Source organism: Solanum tuberosum, unplaced genomic scaffold, assembly GCF_000226075.1.
Source record: "Solanum tuberosum cultivar DM 1-3 516 R44 unplaced genomic scaffold, SolTub_3.0 scf00073, whole genome shotgun sequence".
NCBI lineage: Eukaryota > Viridiplantae > Streptophyta > Magnoliopsida > Solanales > Solanaceae > Solanum > Solanum tuberosum.
In genome coordinates this window covers 1005034-1028583 of record NW_006239002.1, presented here as the reverse complement: position 1 = coordinate 1028583, position 23550 = coordinate 1005034, and the positions used below count along the sequence as shown (strand labels likewise).

General features: G+C 32.4%; 2 protein-coding genes across 3 annotated transcripts; one reads left to right on the top strand and one right to left on the bottom strand.

Annotated features, from left to right (window-relative positions):
- Nucleotides 1–51: 51 nt before the first annotated feature.
- On the bottom strand, nucleotides 52–5427 carry LOC102588451 (probable receptor-like protein kinase At1g49730). 2 transcript variants are annotated; one of them, XM_006346339.2, is made up of 9 exons: nucleotides 5138–5427; nucleotides 3506–4057; nucleotides 2502–2783; nucleotides 2121–2382; nucleotides 1928–1980; nucleotides 1682–1749; nucleotides 1502–1591; nucleotides 1239–1323; nucleotides 52–1151 (listed from the first exon to the last, which is right to left on the bottom strand). In XM_006346339.2, the coding sequence occupies exons 1-9, from the start codon at nucleotides 5220–5222 to the stop codon at nucleotides 622–624; spliced, it is 2007 nt and encodes a 668-aa protein (XP_006346401.1). In that variant the 5' UTR covers nucleotides 5223–5427; the 3' UTR covers nucleotides 52–621. The 2 variants fall into 2 exon arrangements, with proteins under 2 accessions (XP_006346401.1, XP_006346402.1); XM_006346340.2 differs by having other exon boundaries at nucleotides 1682–1743.
- Nucleotides 5428–10390: 4963 nt separating this feature from the next.
- LOC102588129 (PI-PLC X domain-containing protein At5g67130-like) lies at nucleotides 10391–15053 on the top strand. The gene is made up of 9 exons (XM_006346338.2): nucleotides 10391–10578; nucleotides 10749–10835; nucleotides 10936–11058; nucleotides 11206–11343; nucleotides 13370–13468; nucleotides 13758–14061; nucleotides 14172–14395; nucleotides 14491–14577; nucleotides 14702–15053. The coding sequence occupies exons 1-9, from the start codon at nucleotides 10405–10407 to the stop codon at nucleotides 14861–14863; spliced, it is 1398 nt and encodes a 465-aa protein (XP_006346400.2). The 5' UTR covers nucleotides 10391–10404; the 3' UTR covers nucleotides 14864–15053.
- Nucleotides 15054–23550: the final 8497 nt, after the last annotated feature.

Below are 23550 nucleotides of genomic sequence, written 5' to 3'. Positions count from 1 at the left end.
TATCCAATCCATATCATCTCCAATGTAAATGTCCATTAAATGTCACAGCTGTTGATAAAAGCTTTCTTTTATTTCCAGATTAGACGCAAAAGCAGCAAGTTCTTCTAATGTTGGAAACATACAGGTAAAGAGAGCACAAGTCAAATTCACAATCCAATAACTTACAAGAAATAACAGCCCTGGAAAGTACTAAAGAATGTTAAACACAACAAACCAAACCAAAGAGAACGGGAAAACTAAAGTTGTTAGTTACTACCTCTCCAAAAAAAATTCATGGAGGAAAAAGAATACAACTCTTATAGCCACAGGCTTCTTTGCAAGGAAAAAGTTGTTTGGTGGAAATGAAGCAAACTTCATGGACCTATGGAATACAGCCTCTGGATCGTGTGCACGCTACTTATCAATGTCAGGATGGTGAAGTCAGTAACCTTTAAACTCTGATATGTAATGGCTTTACAGTTAAAATCTGCTCAAGAGATAGTTAACAGTCAAAAGGGTGGAGGGGTGGGTCCATTACCCACCGAGTTTGAACCATGCATCAGCTGGCCCACGGGAATTCCTCAGATATAAAAAAAAAAAAAAAGTTCACAGTCAAAGCAATGGTCTCAAATAACTGGTACATTAGAGTGGAGACTGGGGAGGGCTGGTTTCAATTAGAAAGCTCCTGCTACAATAGGACCTCGATGTACTTGACGACGAAGCTAGACATCTTCCATCACCACTGTGAAATATTCCCTCACCTTTGTGCAGCCTAGACCTACTTGTTCTTCCCTTTCCTTCAATCTCATCGTAGTCTTCATCGTCCATGGATTCAACAAAGCCACTGTGCATTGGGTCTGCACACTCATACAAAAGCCTAAGGACCTGCTTGATTGAAGGACGAGCCCGTCCTTCTTTCTGAGTACACCATCTAACAATTGCTAAAAGGGTCTGAAGTTGATCAAAGTCATAAGAATCTCCAATGTTAGGATCGACAAGCTCAGTTATCTTAGATTCTGATGTCATGAACATTTCGGCCCACTCTATCAAATTTTTGTTATCTTGAATTGCCCGTCTCCCTGTGATTAATTCCAGTAATACTACTCCATAACTATATACATCACTTTTCTCCGTAAGCTCTTGGGTGATGACATACTCGGGATCCATATAACCTAAATAACAAAGCAAAGTTCCCTCTACATCATCAAGGTAATGAATGATGCTTGAATTTTACTCAAATAAGTAGACTTTTCCCCAACCTGGAGTTCCCTTGATCTCTGTGTTTACTGGTTCAAAGCAAATAGAACCATCCTTTGAAGCATGTGCAAGGCCAAAATCTGCAACCTATCATATTACAAGAGTTAAAAGAATAATCTGCTCTGCCAACAGATCTTATAAAGCAGTAGGGAATATTTTAGAGTTAATTTTTTACCAATTCAGTAGGCAAGAACAAAAGAAAGATTTGACGTTCGTCCTTGTAGTAAAAAGAAACTAGGTTCACTCTTGAATTAATGTAAGTTACCTTTGCAACTAAGTTTTCATCCAATAATATATTGCTTGATTTGATGTCCCTATGGCACAGTGGAGGATCACAATAGAAATGAAGATATTCCTACATGGAGGTAACAAGAAATAAGCGCACTGAATGTTAAGCAGCTTATAAAATTATAACAATTGGACAGAGTAAAATAAAAAATTGTACCAGAGCGTTTGCAACATCAATAGCTATTTGAATTCTAGTACGCCAGCTGAGGGGAGTTGTACCTGGATCTTCACATATATTTAGAGGAACAATCAAGCAAATCAACAACTACTTTAAGATGGAACAGTAGTCAAAGATGCACTATGTATTTGCCAACAACAAATAACAGACCAGTTACTGATGTTAAAGGCTAATTTTTTGTTAAAATTAAAATCAGCAAATAAGACTCGAAGATTAAGAGCATACTGTGAAGCTGATCCTTTAAGCTTCCACCTGGCATATACTCATACATGAGAAACCTGCTCCATGATAAATGTTCAGTATCGAAAAGAAGATATTAATACGTGAACTAGCTAATAGGTCACCTTACATTGAAAGCTGGACAAAGAGACGAGGTAGAAAAAATGAACAGAGAAATTTGCAAGTATGATTCCCAAACCTCTCATGCCTTTCAGTGCAAAAGCCCCTTAGAGCAACAAGATGACGATGATGCAGTCGAGCAAGCAGTTCTATTTCTCTGCAAAACTCATCCTCAGCCTGCTCAGAAACTCTGTTCATTCTTTTCACTGCTACCACGGAACCATCCTTAAATTCAGCTTTGTATACTGTGCCAAATCCTCCCTGTCCAATAGTTGTGCTGAAGTTGTTGGTTGCTTTCTTTGTCCCCTTATAGCTGTATTTCGTAAATATAGAAGCTGTACCTGTGTGCATTTTGCATAATAATAAGTAAACAGGATAAGAACCCTAGAGAATAAATGAACAGATCTTGCAATGTCGTCTTCGATTAGTACACAAATAGTCTAAAAGAACCATAAATTACCTTCCTGGAATCTTTTTGGTGGATGTGTGAAGGATTTGGAAGATATCTTATCAGTTGCATCAGAATCTTCCAACTCTTTGCTTTTCCTCCAAATCAGAACAATTAAGATAAACAGCATCAGGACAGCCATGACTGTAACTACTATGCCAATAACTGGTACTAATGTAAGATGGTAAGGATGGTGATTTTCCTTCACAGGTGTATTCAAGGAAAGTTGAGCGGGACTTGCAGCAACAGGAGGGTTTGGAGAGACCTCTGGTGAAAGTTGTGATGGAGATGGTCCTGAAAGTGGTTAGACGTACAATGGAAGTCAGAACTTTTCATATGGCTGAAAGTGCATTACATCACTAAAATGATCCATGGAAATATTTTTTATGTGCAGAAGTACAAAAACAAACACCAACTCCCTGCCTAAGAAATTACCATTAGTAAACATACCAGAGAAAGACACGGGACCAGAAAAAGTTGCAAAATGAGGGTCATAACAGCAGTTTGCTCCGAGTGTAAGGTGAGGCTAATATGACACAATGGAGGATGTTGCTGGAAAGAAGCTGAAAATGTTCGAGTCTAGGAATAGAAGATTTAAGGATTTTATGACTAATTCCGGGCAAGTTAATGATTAAGGTATAAAAGACACTGGAATACAGTTGTGTAGAGAAGAAATTACTTCAGGGCTTATGACAGAACAAAGAAAACAAATAGAAGTAGGTTTCTTTTTCTGCTTTCTCCTTTTTCTTTCTTTTGTTCTTTATCCTATATTTTGATAGTTATAGAATAGGCTCGGCACAGAATGGTTGTGCAATTTTATGTAGCTCACACTTAGACCTGAATGGAATACCTTATAAAGAATATGGAAAACTGAAAGCAACTCATCAGAATTTCAAGAAAAGGATTCAATGTTGGTAACAATATTCCAATGCATAAAGCATTCGGTACAATTCCTGTAACTGTTCTATCTAAGCTTCCGTGATAATGAATCCCACCACTACCCTGTTAAGACGTACCTGGAGGTATAATAAGGCCTATAACCCCAAAGAAACAGCGAGCAAGATCAATAGCTGATGCATTGTCAACTTGGCTTGCAAGAGCAGCAAAAGTTGCATCTCTACAAGTACTAAATGTCATATTATTAGCTGTACCAACTAGATTGCGGAGATACAAGATGCCAGCATTGAGGCATTTTCTGCATTCACTTTCCCCCGAGAGAGGGACTTGGCAGGTTTTAGTAACACTTGAAAATTGTGGAGATTGAATCATCTGAGTTACAGTTGTTCGACCTTGGCAATCATAGTTGACAGGAATTTTTGTTCCAAACCCACACAACACTGTTGCGTTTCTGTTGACTCCATGGAATTGGAAAATTTCTGCTATTTTGTCTAGGCAAATCTGTGATGTGTCAGCATTAACCCCCAGGTTGCTTGTTGCATTTGCATATCGAGCAACAGAAATTGCAACCAAGGCATTAATGTAGCGGCAACACTTTCCTCTTTCTTCTTTGTTGGAGCAGATTGAGGCAGTCAGAGTATAGTTGGATCCAGTCATGTCTAAGGGGCACACTGCATGTGTAGAAGAAAATATAGATAGTCATTGTTCAGATCTCAATTCATTGAGAAATGTTTCTGCACTACACCAGTTCTACTTCCTTTTACAATACACTCCCTAAATGAACCCCACCACACCACACACACCGAGAAAAATATAAAAGGGAAGCAACCAACTTATAGATTACAACAGCAATGATATTAGCAGTAATATACAGATAAAAAGACTTTGAAGAACTACTTAGATGCAACATGTTAAAAGTACCTGTATTTTGTATAAGCTCAGTTTTGTGGAAAGCAAGAGCTCAAAGCTATTTACGTGTGGGTGTTTGGGGAGGGGTATCAACCTGAATATCTCCAATTTTAAGAATTAACAGCGAATTGTACGGACATTGATCTTGTACACCTAGACTACAGATGAAAACTTGGACCATTAGACTTCAGACAGGACAAGTTTGATTGTACTTTCCATCAATTGCACTGATAAATATAAATTATTTACACTGTTATTGTATAGCGGAAACTCCAAAAGAAACATCAATACATCGTGCAGTAACACCATCGTTAAATGAAGTAATGCTTATAGCAATATTAAAACTGAACTATGAATAGCTGTCGTATTGAATTTGAATGTTATGAAACTTACAAGCAAACATAAATTGGATTAGTATGAGCTTCACCACTGACATTGGCAAGCTTTCATACACATTTCCAAATTCCAACAAAACAAAAAGCACATTGTCACTGAAAATTGGCAGGTCTTTATAGTCACGCAGGCACATTAATCACATTTCCATAAATACCTTTCTTCTTCCACTTCCCTCTTAAATTCTCATGAACCCCAAACACATCAAAACCAAGTACAAGACAAACACCCATAAGATTTTCAAGAAAATAAAAGCAGCTTCAGCTTTTCAAGCTCACTATAACTTCTATCATCAAACACTCATAAATAAGCCCAAATTACAATTTTAAAAATGTCATCTTTTTCTCCTTTACCTCAAACTCAAGATAGAATATAACTCAAAACTGTTGAACAACAAAATGGGAAGCTCCCAAAACAAGATGTAATTGAAGGCACAAAAGATGTAATACCTGAAGCAGCAGTTGTTGTTGATAAAAGGTGCATTTCAAGAAAGATCAAGAAACCCAGAAAGATGGCTTGTCCGTACAATGTCATGGCAGAACCTCAATACCAATATAGAACAGATGCAGATATGATTGAAGAGTGGTAAATTGCCTTAGCTTATTTTAGGAAAAAATTAGAAACAATTGAAACTGAGCAGAGTCCTAGGAGGAGCAGCCACTGCCGCTTTTGACTGACTCAAGACCTTGTATAGACCCCCCACAGTCCCCACTTTTTAACATTTTCCTTCTATTTTTTCCATGTCTCGACAACATTAGCTCATACATACGGACGAGATGAGTTGCTCCGATAATAAATATTTTTTCACTTTCAATCTTTAATATTGTAAGTTTAAATTATCAAAGGAGCCAAAAAGGTTGGAGCTACTAGGCAAGGATTAAATAAAAAAAACTCACACATATTACATTTTAAGTGTTTTAATATTATTCTTTTGTGATAATACAACTTATACAATTCATCTTCGTCCTGTTTCACCGCAATTACGCTACAATCTCTTACCCCCTTTATCTTTACTTTTTATAATATTTGTCTACAAATATTTTTAAGATAATATTTATTACTATACAGAATATAAAAAGATAAGTCATACCTAGTAGTTCAACCAATGATTCAAAACAATTTTTAATCATTTCTACCACTTATATTACAATTTTCTTATTTTAGGATAATTTAACAAGTTAAATATAATTAAAAATAGAAATACTTTATTTACACGGTATAATTTTCTTTAATAAAAGTGTTATATGTCCAGAACAATGTCATTTTCGAAAAATGAACAATTGGTGACTTGTTCCATCTAAAATGGTATATACAGTATTTGTTTTTGTAGTATTTTGATTTGTCAAAGTCAGTAAATCTGCACCGATATTTTTTATATTTTTATATTTAATAAATGCAGTACAATCCAAGCCATAAGTGTAAGGGTAATATCGTAATAAAAGTCCATTTGACAAAATCACTGTCAAAGTAGATCTTTCTAGTCCTCAAAATAAAATGCACCCTCACCTCACGTCCGTCCGCTTATAAATTGAATAATAATAAATAAAATCAAATTTCTTAGGTATAAAATTAAAAAATTCTTATAAAACTAAAAAAAATATGTGTAAATGACTTACAAAACAAAGTCTCCCCACACTTTATTACATCACACGAAGAAATTAAAAAAAAAAATGGTACGTATGCATTTTCATTAATTTTAATTTTAGAGAGGTAATTAGTTACAAATTGAGGTAAATTAGGTTAATTTTATTTTTCTTTCTTTGACTAAAAAAAATTACAATGAATTTTAAAGCATTTTGATCTAATTTTTGAAATTTGCTGCTTTCATATTTTATCAACAATTTGTTAGGACACTATGTGTACATGAAATATTTATTTTATTATAAATAGGTGTGAGTAAACATCAATAGATATTTCTTACCATGCGTTTAACATATGCAAATTGATGATACTCTTTTCTATAGCCGTAGCAATGTTCGAGATTTACTTTATACTTTTAGAAGTCTCTTTTTAAAATTTATGTATAGTAAAATAATATCACGTAAATTGAAATAGAGAGAGTATACTAAAGTCACAGATTTGTTGCTTAATGTGCATTGAAAATAATGGTGTTTGAGGTGTGTAAATTGAAGAAACACGTGTAAAAAAAATGATTACCAAGGCAAATCCATGAGAGAATATTTTTATTTGTAATTTTTTTTACAAGAGGATAAAAAGGTGGGGTTCATAAATAAGGCAGCAGATTCTTGCTTGAGAGAATAATAGAGTGTTGTACACAACCAGACAAAAGTTGTTAGGCCACGGGTTCTTTATACCTTTTCTACAACTTTTCTCATTTTTTGTTTTTTCTTCTTTTAGTGTGATTTAAATACTTTTAAATAAAAAAAGGGAAAATTATGCATAATAGAAAACATTTAGCGTATATTAGTAACCATAGCTACGGTTTAAGAAAAATTGTAATTTTCGGCTGTAGTTTCCTTTATTCTTGTTATTCGTCTGATTGTATAAATTCAGAATTTTGTAAATGTTTATCGTAGCTAGTTGTATATTGGCAAACGAAATACTTAAATGGGGTTCTGAAATATTCCTAAATATATAAATACAGAATTTGTATATACTTACCTTATTTGTATATTCACAAACAAAAGATACAAACGGGCAGAAATATACAAACCACAGTTTCCATAACAAACGAAACTATAATTTATAGCTACGGAGCACAATTATTGACATTATAGTTATAGAGTCTTATTATGTTTATTGTGTATGCTATTTCTAAATTTTTCTCGAAAATAAAATAAAATTACTTGTGGGGCAGCAAAGCTCGGTACAGCCGGACCAATTTAAAGCCCAATTCTATTGGCGGGGCAAGTCAGTAAATAAGGTCGGTCCAGCCCACTAAACAAACAAGGCCGTGGGCTTATATATGAAGAAGAAACAAGTTTTTGCACAAATTTGGGGTGACTTTAATTGCGAAAAACTATCCAATTACATAAATATTTATAAAAATTATATATTGTCTTACTAATTAATAATTTTATGATAAATTTTAAGTCAAATACACCTAGATACACGCATTTTTGCTTACCAAATATACTCTATAATACATATTTTTAGGAAGGGAAGCGAACGAGAGAGTTTGTGTATCTCAAATACATACAAATCACATTAGATACATCTATCAAGAATGCCAGATACACCCTGAAATGTAGATACAAGGGAAAATATGAGAGAGGCGATTTAGAGAGTCAAATACACATGACTCCACTTTAGTATAGTATATCTAAAATAAATTACACCTAATTTTGATCTTTTGTATCTGAAATACATGAATCTGGACATTGAAAATACATGTATTCGAAAGTTTGAATTTTGTTAAGATGTGTATTATTAAAAACTCGCGTGAAAGAAAGTAATTTTCTCATAAACTATATTGAAATTAGTGTTGTTTGTCCCCTAATTTTTGTCTCCTCGTTTTATGTAGTACGACATTACTTGTTATGCCTTGTAAGACATAACTTGTAGTATATTATGATACATACATATAAATTTATATTGAATGAAAAATTATTTTATTATTTGAATGTCTTGATATTTTTAGCCACCTATGTTTTACTTAAAATTTGGAAGGCCAAAAGTTAAAAGATCATCAGATCTGATCAAATATGTTTTGCACTTTTAGATTTTAAATAAGAGCAATAATACGTAAAATCTAATTTACATATTTGACATCAATCTTAAATGATAAAAATATTTGTATTTTTGTGACAATATAAAAGAAGCTCTGAATTGAAGGACAAAAAAGTAATTAAAGAAAACATTTTATTATACTAGAACAAAAAAGGCTAATGTTATCCAATTTAAGAAGTTTTCCCAACCACAACACTTTGCTTAAAAGCTTGCGCATGTATATTTCTAAGAAAGGAAGAAGGCAAACAAAAAAAAAGGATAAAATTTTCATACTTTTCTGTCAAGCCAAGTTTATTGTTATGAAATAATGATTTAAGTAGTTATCTAGTATGATTGGAACGTCCAATTCTCTAACAAATATATTTCTTCTAACAATTTTTTACTTGTCAAATTTTTAATTTGGCACATTACATCTATTAAGAAAATATTAATTTTTATAATAAGTTTACCATTTTACATTTATTAATTGATAGGATCTCAAATATTCTTATTCACTATATTTTTCAAAGGAATTAGCTTAATGTTAATAAATTGAGGGTATAATAGGTAAAAAAAAAAAAAAGAAGACAAACTACATAAATCCCGTCCAACAATATTTGTCCATAATATTATTTTGGAATGTTCAACAATACTTCACTTTATGAAATCAATGACTAATTTTACACTTGGTTCCTAATTTACCATTGTCATTAATTATAGTCGTTTCCCTATTGTATTTTTTAAGACATGGTGTTTATTACTCTTGTAAAGAGTGATATAGTAAAATTACTCTTCTATTTATAGTTTCTTAAAAAGTGTGTAAAGTCCATAGCGGACAACTATTGTTGGACCGAGGGTTGTTAACTTTGAGGCATATTTGGTACTTCCTCCGTCTCATATTAGTTGATCATCTTTTTAAAAATAATTGTCTCATATTACTCCCTCCGTTCATTTTTATTCATCACTTAATTTTAAAGTATATTTTCATTTTAACTTGTCACTTTTCATTAGGGGTGCTCAAAATCGAACCGTGACCGATAAGTCAACCACAAATGTTTTACCCTTAACATTAATAGGAATAGTATGGTAAAATATTTATATCAATAATTATTTTTTAATTTTTGTGTCAAGTCAAACAGTAAAAACGTATAGAGGGAGTAGTTGTCCACTTTACTAAATCAAGAAAACATTAATTAAATTTTTTCTATATTATCCATTGCAATTAATTCATTTTAATACTATTCACATTTGTTTATAAAATTCATAAGAAGTTTTTTAGGGGTGAATTAGTGAAATATTTTTTTTAATAAGTGTATAAAAGAAAAATGATCAACTAACGTGAGATGAAGGAATTATTTAATAGATAAAAGTGTAAAATAGTAAAATCATTCATTTTATGTATATTTTTTATGATTCATCATAATATGGAACAACGAGTAATTCAGAATCTTCAATTACTGCGCAATAAAATCAACTAGTGCTACTTGTATGACAAATACTTACGTTTAAAGGCAATGAATGTTTTGCGTACACATTTACCTACGACAGAAATGTTCACATGCTTTATTTAATTATCACTCCATCATTCTCATTTTATGTGATATTTTTAAAATTTTAAAATCCAAACAAGTTTATATTTGATCATAATTATTCATACATTTTTTAAATATTTTAAATTATCAATATTTGTGATACTTTTTACTTAGTTTACAAATATATAAATTTCATTTCAAAAAAATTGAAGGTTCCATGCGCAAATTTTTGATCAAACTTAAATTGTTTAACTCTCGAAAAATGAAAAGTGTCACGTAAATTAAAACAAATGAAAGATTTTTATAAAAAAATTAGTTGAATTTCATTTTTAATGAGAGGTTTCAGATTGAGTGTCTCAACTCTTGAGTATGGAGTGTCTTTGTTACTGAGCACTTTACTGGTAATGTGAATTTTTTGGGGGTGAATTCGAATTTAGTCTAACTTTAAAATGGGTACCGAACATCGTCTAGAATGAAAAAAAATTGAAAAAAGAAAAAGGATATAAAAAAATAAAATGGAAAAACCGCTGAGATATGAAGTTGTTGGCGCGGCATTATCTAATCACAGAGGCATAGGTCCCCCACACACTGCAGTTACTTCTTCATTTCTTCTCTTTCTTTTCCTTTACTCACGCAGTTTTTCCCTTCAAAATGGCCAACTGATTCTTCAATCGACGCCATTGATAAAGGTACTTGTGCAAGCCGATTCTTATGATATCGTATATTTATGTGTTTGTTTAAGTGTGTCACAGAGACTGGAGAGAGTAATTGCTATGCATGAGATTTCTGAGATTAATTGCGCGATTGGTTCTTATTGTATGTGATCTGAGCCCTAATTTGTACGAATGTTCCATTGCAGAGCTTGAATTTCGCTATGAATTTTAAGTTTACGGTTACTCTGTTTGTTGCGGTTACTCTTCTGTTTGCTTGTTGTGAAGCTCTTAAGGTAAGTGATTACTACTTCATCTTCGTGCTCACTGTTTTTGTTGAAGCAAACGCCGATGCCTTTTGTCGATTGTATTTATGTTTTGTTCTTCTGGTGATAGGAAGGACAAAGTTGTGTAGCCAATGGAAGTTGTGATTCAGGATTACATTGTGAGACTTGCCTCGCAAATGGCAATGTCCGTCCGCGTTGTACTAGACTTCAACCGGTCAATCCTCTTTCGAAGGTGCATTTTCCTACAGTTTGTGATTTTTTTCAGATTACTTGTATTGTAGGTAGATGTATACGTCCCTGGATTTTCTATAAATGTCATATTTGCTAGCGGCCTGATGTGTTGTTGAAGTTAAACTGTTAAATGTTTGAATAATCGTAGGTGAAAGGATTGCCGTTTAATCGGTACTCCTGGCTGACGACTCACAATTCTTTTGCCAAATTGAAAGCGAAGTCCGGGACAGGAGGTGTAATATTAGCTCCAATGAATCAGCAGGACACCATCACTGAACAGCTAAATGTAAGTTTACACCTCCGTGATCTCTTTCTTCAACACTTCAAAAATATAGAGATCACAAGCGTTTAGCTCTTTTTCCTATGATGCCAAAACCAAGTACTAAAAAACAAAGGAGGATGTCAAACATCATTCAAACAAAAGGATGTTAGTTAATCTATTGGGCGAAACAGTCCTTTGAATCAATTATGAGAAACTGTGAACTGGATTGAGAATTATATATTACTCCTATTCTATATGAAAGTTCATGGTATTACTATTACTGTTATTGTTATTACCTTTATTATTTTATATTACTTTAATGTCTATGCCTGGCACATGGAGAAGGTTTAAAGTTGAGTTAGTCAGCCTTGTAGTTGTTAGCTGTTGCTGACTCTTGTTGATTTTTGTGTTTCTATGCACTTTAGTACGTGGACTTTATTATAATATGCAACGTTAGGTATGGGCTAGAAGTGTGTCGGATTTGAAGGAATGTCAGCAGATAGATTCCTTTTCTGTGTATAGTTTATGGTTTATTATATCAGACTTTATGAATTATTATTAGCAGCTATTGCTAATATTTTAAGTAGTTTTTGGCCCTCCAGACTACTGTTTTGTTTTGCAAAGGATTAATCTGTCACCTGTTTCTGCAATCTGGTAAAAATTGCGTTGGAAAGCTTCATTTTCTGATAATGGGGGTGAGGGTTCTCTTTAAGTTAAAGTAGTTGGAATTGCTCCAGAAGAAATCTGATGGCTTAATGCAGCAGACAAGTGTCATTATTTCAATTAAAGTGCCAGGGTTTAAGGGTTGATCTTTTAGCTTCTGAGTTCTGGTTGGACTTGTATTTACTCCAGCAGAGCTATCAACTAGGTTTTCTTGGCTCATAAATATTTTTCAGAACACCCTTAGTCCCTAAATTAATACTATTCAAAACCATTTATCTAGGGATGAATATGAATAGGATACTGAATAATTTTTACTTTACCTATACACACTGTGGGTACTAAACTATCAATCCTCATCTTACCCCATACCTGCATAGTAGTACTATAACTTTCATCCTTACCTTTCATATTATGATTTTACCTACCAATTATCTGTAATATGTATAGGACTAAAGATATATGTTCATGTCAATAAGCCACTAGGATTTTACATACTTTAGAACCATCAACATTTGAATCTTTTGATATAATCTTCACCTATTTCGGGTACCTGGTACTACGATTTTAACATTTAGGGTGTGTTTGGCATGAAGTAAAAAAGGTATTTTTCTTACTTATTTCTTTGTGTTTGGTAAGTAAATAAAAAGTATTTTCCCAAGCATTGTTTATAATCTAGACAAACAATACAATGAATGAGTTAGGACATAGGGGTAGGGGTGTGGTGGGGATGGCTTACTTACACTATCCTTTGAAGTAGAATTGGTGCTAATGTCTAATTAAGGATATAATAAAGACTGCCATCCCTTCCTTTCCCAACACTTAAAAGATTGATTACAGGGGTTTGTGTATCTCAAACTATTCCACTGATTTTTATTGTACACGTACACCACTAAACTAGCAATTGTTGTCTTGTCCAATTAGGTGAGCTGAGACTCAGATATTCATCTCCTTGAGGTTAACCATCACTAGGACATTGAGGAATACAAGCACCTTAAGTTTGCAACTATGAGAACCTATAGGAAAAAGAGATGAAACAAACTCTTGAGTTAAGCTTTCATACTGTAAGCCTCTGGGCTTGGAAAGGACTGTAAAAAACCTTTCTGCGTCATAGTATATTTATTTTAACCTTTCTCTTGACTTGATTCTTAGTGTTAGATGACTTGTATGAACGCTAAAAGTATCATAACATTTTGGAGAAATTGGTTTTCACAGAGAAAAGGTAAAACACCAGTCAATTCCGCAATACCTACTTTTTATTATTCTCTGTTTCCCTATTAAAATGTTCGGAAATTGCGATTTAGGAAGACATGAACTGGTAGCTCTGACAGGTTTTCAAATTACTTGTATATATGGATACTGATGAGCTTTTTGACATGAATTGGCGCAGAATGGTGTAAGAGGTTTAATGCTTGATATGTATGACTTCGACAATGACATCTGGCTATGTCACTCATTTGGAGCAAAATGTTACAATTATACTGCTTTTGTAAGTTTTCATGAACCAGTGATGTAATACTTAATAACTTCGACACTTTGGCATGTTTACAGGTTTGCAGATGTTCATTGTTTTGGCATATGAGGCATTCTCATCCTTAGCAGCTTTAGGGAAAAGAGGATATAATTCATTTTTTTCCCTGTTTTACTTGTCATTACAGTAATAAATTTGATGGAAAATGGAGAAAAATTGACTATTTTCTCATTGGTTTACAACATTTCTAGATTCTTATCACTTAAAGTTACTTTCTTTTGAAACTGATGTGGAATTTTTCTGTCAGCAAACTGCAGTCAATGTCTTGAGGGAGATAGGAGTGTTTCTTGAAGCAAACCCATCAGAAATTGTTACAATTATAATTGAGGATTATGTTACATCGCCGAATGGCCTAAACAAGGTGTTTGATGCGGCTGGGCTTAGAAAATTCTGGTTTCCAGTTTCTCGGATGCCTAAAACTGGTGGAGAATGGCCAACTGTAGATGATATGGTTCAGCACAATCAGCGATTGGTTGTCTTCACATCTAAGTCTGCCAAAGAATCTTCAGAAGGCATTGCCTATGAGTGGAGATACTTGGTAGAAAACCAATGTGAGTTCGTCTTTAGCTTATCTCTAAAATCAAATTTTTAGGTCTCTTAAAATTCCTTTGGAGGAAAATGATAAAACATACTCTCAAATACAAGGGCTTCGGATTTGCAGATGGAAATGGTGGCATGAAACCTGGTTCTTGTCCAAATCGTGCAGAATCATCTTCTATGAACACTAAGTCAAAGTCGTTAGTCCTTATGAACTACTTTACTGATGCCCCAGATTTTGCTCAAGCTTGCAAGCATAATTCAGCCCCACTCATTGACATGATGAACACATGCCATGAAGCTGCTGGTAAAAGGTGGCCTAACTTCATTGCTGTTGATTTTTACAGGGTATGCTTTTTGTTTGAACTGACTATCTATGAAATGAGTCTTTAATAAGATTTGCTTCTCTCTTCGACTAATTTTACTGATTGTGGACTTTGCAGAGAAGTGATGGAGGTGGAGCCCCTGAGGCTGTAGACTTGGCAAATGGACATCTAGTATGCGGGTGTGCAAACATTGCTTCCTGCAAGGTACAAATGAGCTACTTATTAAACTTTGTTTCCACTAGTCCACTTTGAGGCCATAAATAGTATTTTTTAGGATTCAAAACATGCAACTTTGTGACATTTTGGGTGCCTTTAATTCTATATGTAGGAGAATATGACTTTTGGAGCATGTGATCTGCCTGAACCAAGCATTTCTCCAAAAACACCAGCTGCTGCAGCTAAAAATGAAACAAGCTTTTCAAATTTGAATTTCCAACCAAAGCTGCAATGGTTGTTGGGAACAACATTAGTATCTTTTTTCTTATTGTAATTGAGACAACAGCCTACACAAGTTCATATTTGCTTCACAAGGATTAAGGATTAGATTTTACTGAAAGCATAGTAGGTGATTATGACTACAACCAGACAAACAAATTAGCAATAGTTAATCTTCTGACGTACTTTTGGATTTTAGAAACTTGGAGCTAAGGAGTCTGATTGGTGTGTGGATCAATTGTAAAGCTGATGTGAAGTTAGTTTAGCTTATATTGCCACAGGTACTTGTATATGGAAAGAACTTGGTGAAATGTAACTGATTCTGGTATGGTCTATCCTCTTTGAACTTTTTAATTGTTCCTTGTATTTGATATGTTATTTTATTCTTCACTATTATTCTTATTTGTTCCAAATTTGTGGCATCCTTGACTTGTAAGTATGGGATAGTTTGAAGTTTACAGATATTGGAAAATTTGAGAAAGTAAGAGGAATCTTGTCGCCTGAGTCAGTTCCGAAAATACTCCTTTTAAAGTTGCTTGCACGTAACATGAGCATGTTGTGGAATTTGAGTATACCTGATTAGCGTAAGACATCATGAGCACAAAACAAGAAGATGGGGAAATAATAGCAACATATCCCATCCCACACATGACTGATGACACATTGATGCCCAATTTGAGAATTTATTAGATTTAGTCCAGACAAAAGAGTGTTCAACGTTTGGCCCATGTCTTTGTTAGGTATATGAATGGAAAAGAAAACTCATTATTTGAAGTTTCTTACTCAACAACAAAAGTGAAAGTGAAGACAAAAAATAAACTGCTAACCCTTCAACCAGCCACTCATCCAGTTATGGGGCTAATGTCACCCTTCATAATTAGACTAATGCAAGAATGAAATTGCACAAGTCTAGACGATATGTTGGTGAAACTTGTAGAATATGTTTGAAATTATTCTATCAGAGGATTTCCTACGAATAATTACTCTGAATTCCACAATATTCTTCTATATTTTTCACATCCGAAGTGGGCTGAAGCATCATCCATTTAATGAGGAGCTAACAGTTTAAACATGGTCCAAATATAGAAGATCTACTAGGCCCATTATTTATGTGCAAGTAACACTACAAATAAAAAGTATTTACTCATACCGGATATTTATATCAAAGTAATGATGTATTTAACTTAATTACAGACTTCCACGTAGTATGAATGAATATGAAAGGTAGGTAAACTCCAAAATGCTAACAAGCTACTTGTATTTAGTTAGTAAAATAAAGTAAAAAGGTTATCCTTTAAGGAATAGTAGAATACAAAAGATTTAGTGGCTCAAGGCACCGCCATTGGCTATAATCTCACGAATTTCTAAGTTTAATGTCTTAATGATATGTATTGCCTGCAGGAAACTAAATTTAACCCTCTGCAGCAATTAATTAATCCTGAAAAAGTTAATTATGTACTAGTAAGATATTAAGATGATCAGAGTTTGTAGGTTGGTAGGGTGAAGATATTATCCTGTGAGGAGAATATGTTGCATGCGTCGTGACATAATTAAAAGAATATTCCTATTTTTATTCTAAACTATACTTTACTTTCATATCTTTATCTTGATAATTAAATTATATACAAGTTACATCTTAAAAAAATACATTTGATGAAGAAAGAGAGGAATAATAAAAGTAAGGAAAGGACTATGTATATATATATAAAAAAATAAGTGTGGTGAATGACTCGATATTGACTTTAGTTAGCATTATTGTTCACACATAGGTAATAAAGTAATAGCAAAATTCTAATCGAACAATAGTATCTACTGGAGTAGTTATTAACTCAATATAAAGTTATTACTTGATGAGGACATAAACTACATTATTTACTTGGTTATAAAAGGATAAATTTTTAATCTTGACCATTCAACATGTTGTCTAACAGAGACGTAGTTATTAAAGGTGAATTTTTCTCTTTTATATGTAAATGTTTGAACTTACACAACAACTACATGCGCATCTTACTTTATGTTGTTGCCAACACTTTTCTTGGAGGAGTAGGATTTTTTTTATAATGATTTTTATTTCTACACGATCATCAATAATTTATATACTATTATAAAGTGAAATTAGTAATCTGAAAAATAAAATACTTCACGGCTATAGTGAGATAAAGTACACGAATAAAGTAAAAGTTTCTTGCACTACTATGAGTGTGTGTTAAATATAATTTGGTTTAGCATGAGGGGAATCATAAAACTCTAAGGAATTTAACTCACTAATGTATCTTAATAGAAAAAATGACCAAGTTTCACAAGAAGACAAATATTGTTTATTTTACCCCTTTTGCCACACAATTTTATAATTTCAATCGTACATATATCGGAATAAACATGTCATATCTCCACAATTAATAGTATTCTAAAACATATTGATTGGACAAAGAATCAATATTATCCATTAGTATACTAAAATTGTTGAATTGGTTTACAATTACGTCACAAAGTGGGAATTACAGTTGCCCACACAAATTCATAGTGGAGAAAGAATGTCTACTACATATACTTTTCTCAATTTATTCGAAAATAGAATACTCAATTCTATCTAATCCAAAAGATATCTAGTTTATACTCCCTAAGTCCATTTTTACTCTATATGTCAAACAATAATTGTTCACTATTGACTTGATACATGAATTAAAAAGCAGTAGATGATATGAGTAATTTTACCAAATCACCCTTATTAAATATAAGTCATCAAACATTCAAATGAATAGTACTCCCTCTGTCCCTAATTACTTGTCCACTTTTGAATTGACACACCTATTAAGAAAACAATTATCGACATAGAGAGTTTACCATTTTACCCCTATTAATTAATAAGTGGATGAATTAAAAATTTAAGATTTTCAAAAAGTTCTACCTTTTTCAAAGTAATTAATTGAGGATATAATAGGTAAAAGTTTTTTGTCCTTTCTTGATTTATCAAAATGGACAAGTAATTAGGGACAATTATAAAAGAAAAAGTTGACAAGTAATTAGGGACAGAAGGAGTACTTAATAGCAAGAGTAAAATAAACTCAACACAGTAAATTATTCATTGGTTTTATAAACTGAACAAGTATTTTTGAACATCTCAAAATAGTAGGATGGACAAGTAAAGATGAACGGAGGGGGAGTATTACTCGTCCAAATTGACTATTTAAAAACCAAATAAATAGAATGATAATTAATTTACTATAGCATCATTTGAATATATTAAAGAAATTCATTGCTTTGAAAATACATTAGGAAATGACAGTATAAAGTTAATAATAAGAGTAAATTAATTATGAACTAAGTGATAAATTATCATTTGAGTAATTTAGTAATTATAAACATCTATTTTTAGTGTAGCAAACATGTATAAGTGAACGGAGGGAATATATATTATGGGTATTTTGTTACTGTTATCAGTAGCATGTTGGGTTTAATTATATGCTTGCTTTTAGGGCGCATGATTTTGAGAAAGTTGAATTTATAGAGTATAGTATTATATTGTCAACTTGTAAATGAAGATTTTAGGAATTCATGACATTAGATTGCTTTGCCAGTAAAGTTATCCCCACTTTTTACGGAGCACAAATTTTCACACTAAAATTATAGTGTTTGCACAGATTCTTTAGATAGGTTTGACCGCATGGCTTGCCCTAGTTTCAACACTTTTTAACTTTAATATCAAATTCGATTAATTCAGCTTCATATTTGAAATATTTTACTTTAAAAAATAAAATGTTTTATAATTTAATTTTTAATATCTAAGTCTTATTATTGATTAAAGATGAAGCGTTATTTATCATTCCGACTGTACTAACTTCTCGGTTGAAATAGGTTGTTCGGATAAGAACTCCTCTTTGTCTGATTAGAATTATTTCAATCAAATATATTTTAATAATTTGATTTTTGTAGTGGAGAAAAATAATTTTAATAGTCTAAAGTAAAACAAGCAAACAAAAGTTGCAATAAAGTTAAACGTCACAATACTGATTGAGGCAAAGGGCTACCACATCATATTTGAGATATTGAATTTAACAACAACAAAAAAGATTTTAAGATTTATATGAAACGTGGCAGATTATTAGATGGAACACGTGGACACTCAATAATTTAGAATAATTATAGTAATAATAACCAAAAATAAAATAAAAATTTGGACCACCACCACCAAAGATTGCAAAACGTAGGTCGAATCACAAAGACAACTAGGCTTTGCCTCTTTTTCACTCTAAAAAAAAACACAATTATCTTTATATTTTGACTCTCTTCTCAATTACCCAATAGAATATCATTCTTAAAACAAAGTGACTCAGAAGCTTCCCTAAAATTCAATCTTTCACAACCACTATCCATCCCCTCCATATCCTCCACCCCACCTTGCAAGACAAAGAATGTATCATAATCATTTTTGTTTCTCCAGTCGTGGATCTATTGAAAATAATATCTTTATCTTTAGAAAATAAGAGTAATGTTTGAACACAGTTATAAGGGGAAGTTTGTTCATACACGGAGATCATTTTTCCACCCCTCTATTGATGTTGAACTTCTTAACAAATTTACTTTGAATTAAACAAGACTAATAACTATTGAATGAAAGAGAATTGTTACACTCTGACGTTGTTCTATTGTAATGATGATGCGTGCATACTTGGTTGATGAAATATACATACTTAAGAATTTGCTATCATCATCATATAATTCGAGTCAAAGATATTGAGTGTATGAACGTAACATGACTCGAGTTTAAAAAAGTGAACTTACCTATATATTTGTGTTGTATATAGGTAATAATTACGTACTTGATTTTATACCAAACATTTTCTAAGGATACAATGAATTAAATTGTCTCTATCATCAAGCAGTATATAGTGTGGCCAATAACCCTCCCATATTCATCCACTAAACCTAAATGAAGCATCTTCACAATAAAAAGTTGATGCCCCAATTTCCTCCTTTGTAGGAATCAAGCTAGTGACACAATTAATTATGTTTCAAAATTAGAGAAGAGAACTTCCTAAAGGGATGGTGCAAGATTGTTTCATCCTTAAACAAATGTTTTGGATTCGAGCTCTTGCAACGGAAAAAAAACCTAAGGGTGTTGCACTTGAAAATAGATTCTATAATGTGTGAATTTTAATTTAATCGATCAAACGGATATGAAACAAAACATGTTGGGAACCACGTCAATTTTTCATTTGATGAAATGCCCCTTTAACCCTGCACCTTCCATTTTTTATTTTTTAACTGTTATAAAAGATTTGACATTCCAAGCCAAGTCACCACTCATAACATACATAATTCTTAACCAGTCTTTTCACTTAGTAGCTTTTCTATTAGCTCTACTAAAGGTGCTTTGACAGCAAATTATTCTATAAAAAAATATTAATCCATGTTACACTAAAATCAAACTTGTCCTTATGCTACTTTACACTCTTGCTCAACTTAATATGGATAACGATTTTTATTACTTTACTGTACGATTGGATTCCTTAAGATTAAAAGTAAAAGGAATTATTTTTCCTAACTAACCATTGTTTGAATTCTCTACCCAATTTTTCTCATTAAAATAAAGAACTCTAATTGACAAGTAATTTAAAACTGTGATACATCATTATTGATAGATTCTATTGCTTCAAATAGACATCATCATTCAGTCTGAAAATTAATAAAAAAAACAAAACAAAATTACAACGAAAAAGACAAAGCTCTCAAAATTAATTAACTTTAATTAGATATGCCCACAGTAACATAATTTTAGCTCCAGAGTATATTAACAATTATTGGCCATATATTCCCGACAAGTTTGTCAAAAAAATAAAATCTAAGGGCTTGTTTTAATAATTCTAGCCAAAGAAATAGTGATAAAAATATACTCAAGTGTGTGGACTGTGGTCTTAAGTACAAATCACCCCGGAAGCAAAAATATTAGGTAGTTTCATTGTATTTGGCTTAACCGGCATTTGTTTTGGTGAAGTGGTAGGTAGCTCGTGAAACTATGGATTTATTTTTTAAAAAAAAATTTAAGAAAAATGTGGGTATCTCGAATTTGTACCTCAGGTACAAGAGTAAAGGAATTGAAACTTTTGGAAGCTAAGGAGCTATCAAAATTTGATTACTAATATGTCAGAAATAAGTACAATATAATATTTTTAGGTATAGCAGATAGGCAGCGTTTTTGACTGGCACAGTTTTTATTGGTACCATTGTTTTTCATAAATTACACATGGTTGTTGCATGGACTACAGTGCCAGCTGCATTGAACATTTGAACTGGAACTGGACCAGGACCAATACCAGGGGATGAATGTTGACTAACCCCTTCTGGGAAACTTCAAGTTTATATTGTACTTTTATAATCAATAAAAATAAAGTACGTTCCATGCTATATCCTCTTTGATCGATCTTACACTCACGTGTGGATGTACCTTGCGTACACGTTCATTATTATCTTCCTCCATTTCTATTACTAAACTATATGTTTATCCATAACTATAGTTCTTATAAAATAATGATGATTCAATAATACTCTTCACTTTGTCAGAATTTGACATAAATTTGACTAGTATTACGTTAAATTCTAGCAATGTTTGTTTAGCATGTATTATCCATTAGTTTGATCAAACACAAACAAAATATACTGATCAATTTTCAACAAATATTCAATTCTAAATTTACAAGTATGAGTGTTAAAGGACTTATAGGTTAGGCACATATCTGATAAAGTGAACCAATTTAAGTGGACGAGGTAATCTATTAAATTAAATTTATGAAAGTCTTAATAATTTAATTAATTAACTACTTAAACTCTCATCTTATTGATCTGGATTCGATTCTCTATATTGTAATCCCCTCTCATTTTTCTCTCCTCTTATCAATATTGTGTGTTACAAAATGGAGGATAAGAAAATGGGCTGGGGTCTTAGCTGGGTGACACGTGCAAGGGAGAAAGAGCACGTGCATGGGGGTGTAGCTGTACCGGCAAGGTTGCCTGGTTGACCACAGACAAAACTCGGTCCTACTGTTGGCCTGACTCCGTGGACCGCACTGTCTGTCTCCACACGCGTGCCACTCTTCACTGTCACTGCCGGAATTTTTTTATTTTTACCCGACCCGGACAATGACCCAAATAGAATAATCTTCTCTTATTTTTAAACCCAAAAAAAGAAACACATGTGATGGGATAGTAAAAAAAAAGATTCTCTATTTGATCACTTTCTTCCAGAGAAAATCTCAATTGGTATTTTCCTCAAGGACCTATAGTTACGTTGTCTGCCCCCACTTGATCAACATCCTTTTGTTCATTTCCTGAAATGTCCCACTTCTAAAATGGGGACCATCCTTTAATGGAGCATCCCACAAAATATTAGGACCAAAATAAATTAAAAATAGTCTACCAACACAGTGCAACGGATGAAATTGTTCCTCTCTTAATTTGAGCTTAAATATGAAAATATCCTCCTAAAATTCATAATAATCGAACATCAATGGAAAAAATAGGAGAGAGATGAAGTTAGTGGGTTGTATAGAGGAAATATATGTGGGTGTTTAATGGAGGTTGTATCTACTCGAATAAAGAGATTGGTAAAGACAAGCTGGCCTCCGCACATTCCTCTGTTCATCTTTGACCTTTGACTACCTAAAATACAAATCCAATCAACAGTAAAGCACCACCTACGCCTCACCTTTTTAATTATAAATCAAGGACAAAAGTTTCGAGTTTTTATTCACTCTAATTTGAACCATAACTCAACTTCAATGTTATGTGTCACTCGGTCTATTTTTACTTGACAAACATAATGAATAAAATAATAATTTTATTATATCAGTTTTTAAATAATAAATTTAATAATTTGAAATATATATTAAATGTGATTATATAGTTAATAATGAGTGTAAATTTGTAATTAAGTTATAAACTATTTTTTTAATTTTCCATCTTAGACAAATACTCATTGTGTCCCCAAATTAAAATCATTTATAAGAAGGATTTTTTTTTTCTAATACCCCCTTTTAACTCTTTTTAATACAACTCTATTTAATTACATTATTCATCAATATCAAAGATTAACAATAGATCAACACCTTTGAAACTTAATAATATTTATACTTTCAAAATGGATTAAATTTAAGGACAAAATAGAAAATTTACAACTAAATTTTTATCTTGATTTTGTAAGGTAACAAGTAATATAAAATGAACAATACGAGTAAAAGAGGGGGTGGCTATTTGATTCAAAATTCAATACTTGAGTTGAACACATTCAATTATTTATTTAAAACAAACCTACAAAATTTTAATCAAAGCTAATAAGTTCGTCCAAATTCGTAGCATCTACAATGCACTGCTTAAAGCTTTAATTGACAAATTACAAGGCCAAACCAATTTTCTCAGTTTTGGCTTTGAATTGCTAGATATTAGAATGGATTGGTTTTTGTTCTTTGGCGAAACATATTTTAGCTTATCCTTTCATTATTAAATTTAAAATCTCTCCGACTTCAATGCTTTATTTTTTTATAAAAAAAACATTAAATTTATTACTACAACTGATACTCTATACTCAACTTGGAACTCTGCACCGGTGTCATGAATTTTCACAAATTCAAAATTCATTGGTATTAATGAGGACTTTCACCTAAGTAGACAAATCTCCCCTCCTGCTATTCTTCTCAATTTTGCACATCGAGTATCCAATTTCTCTAATATTTCTTTTGGTTCCCCCAA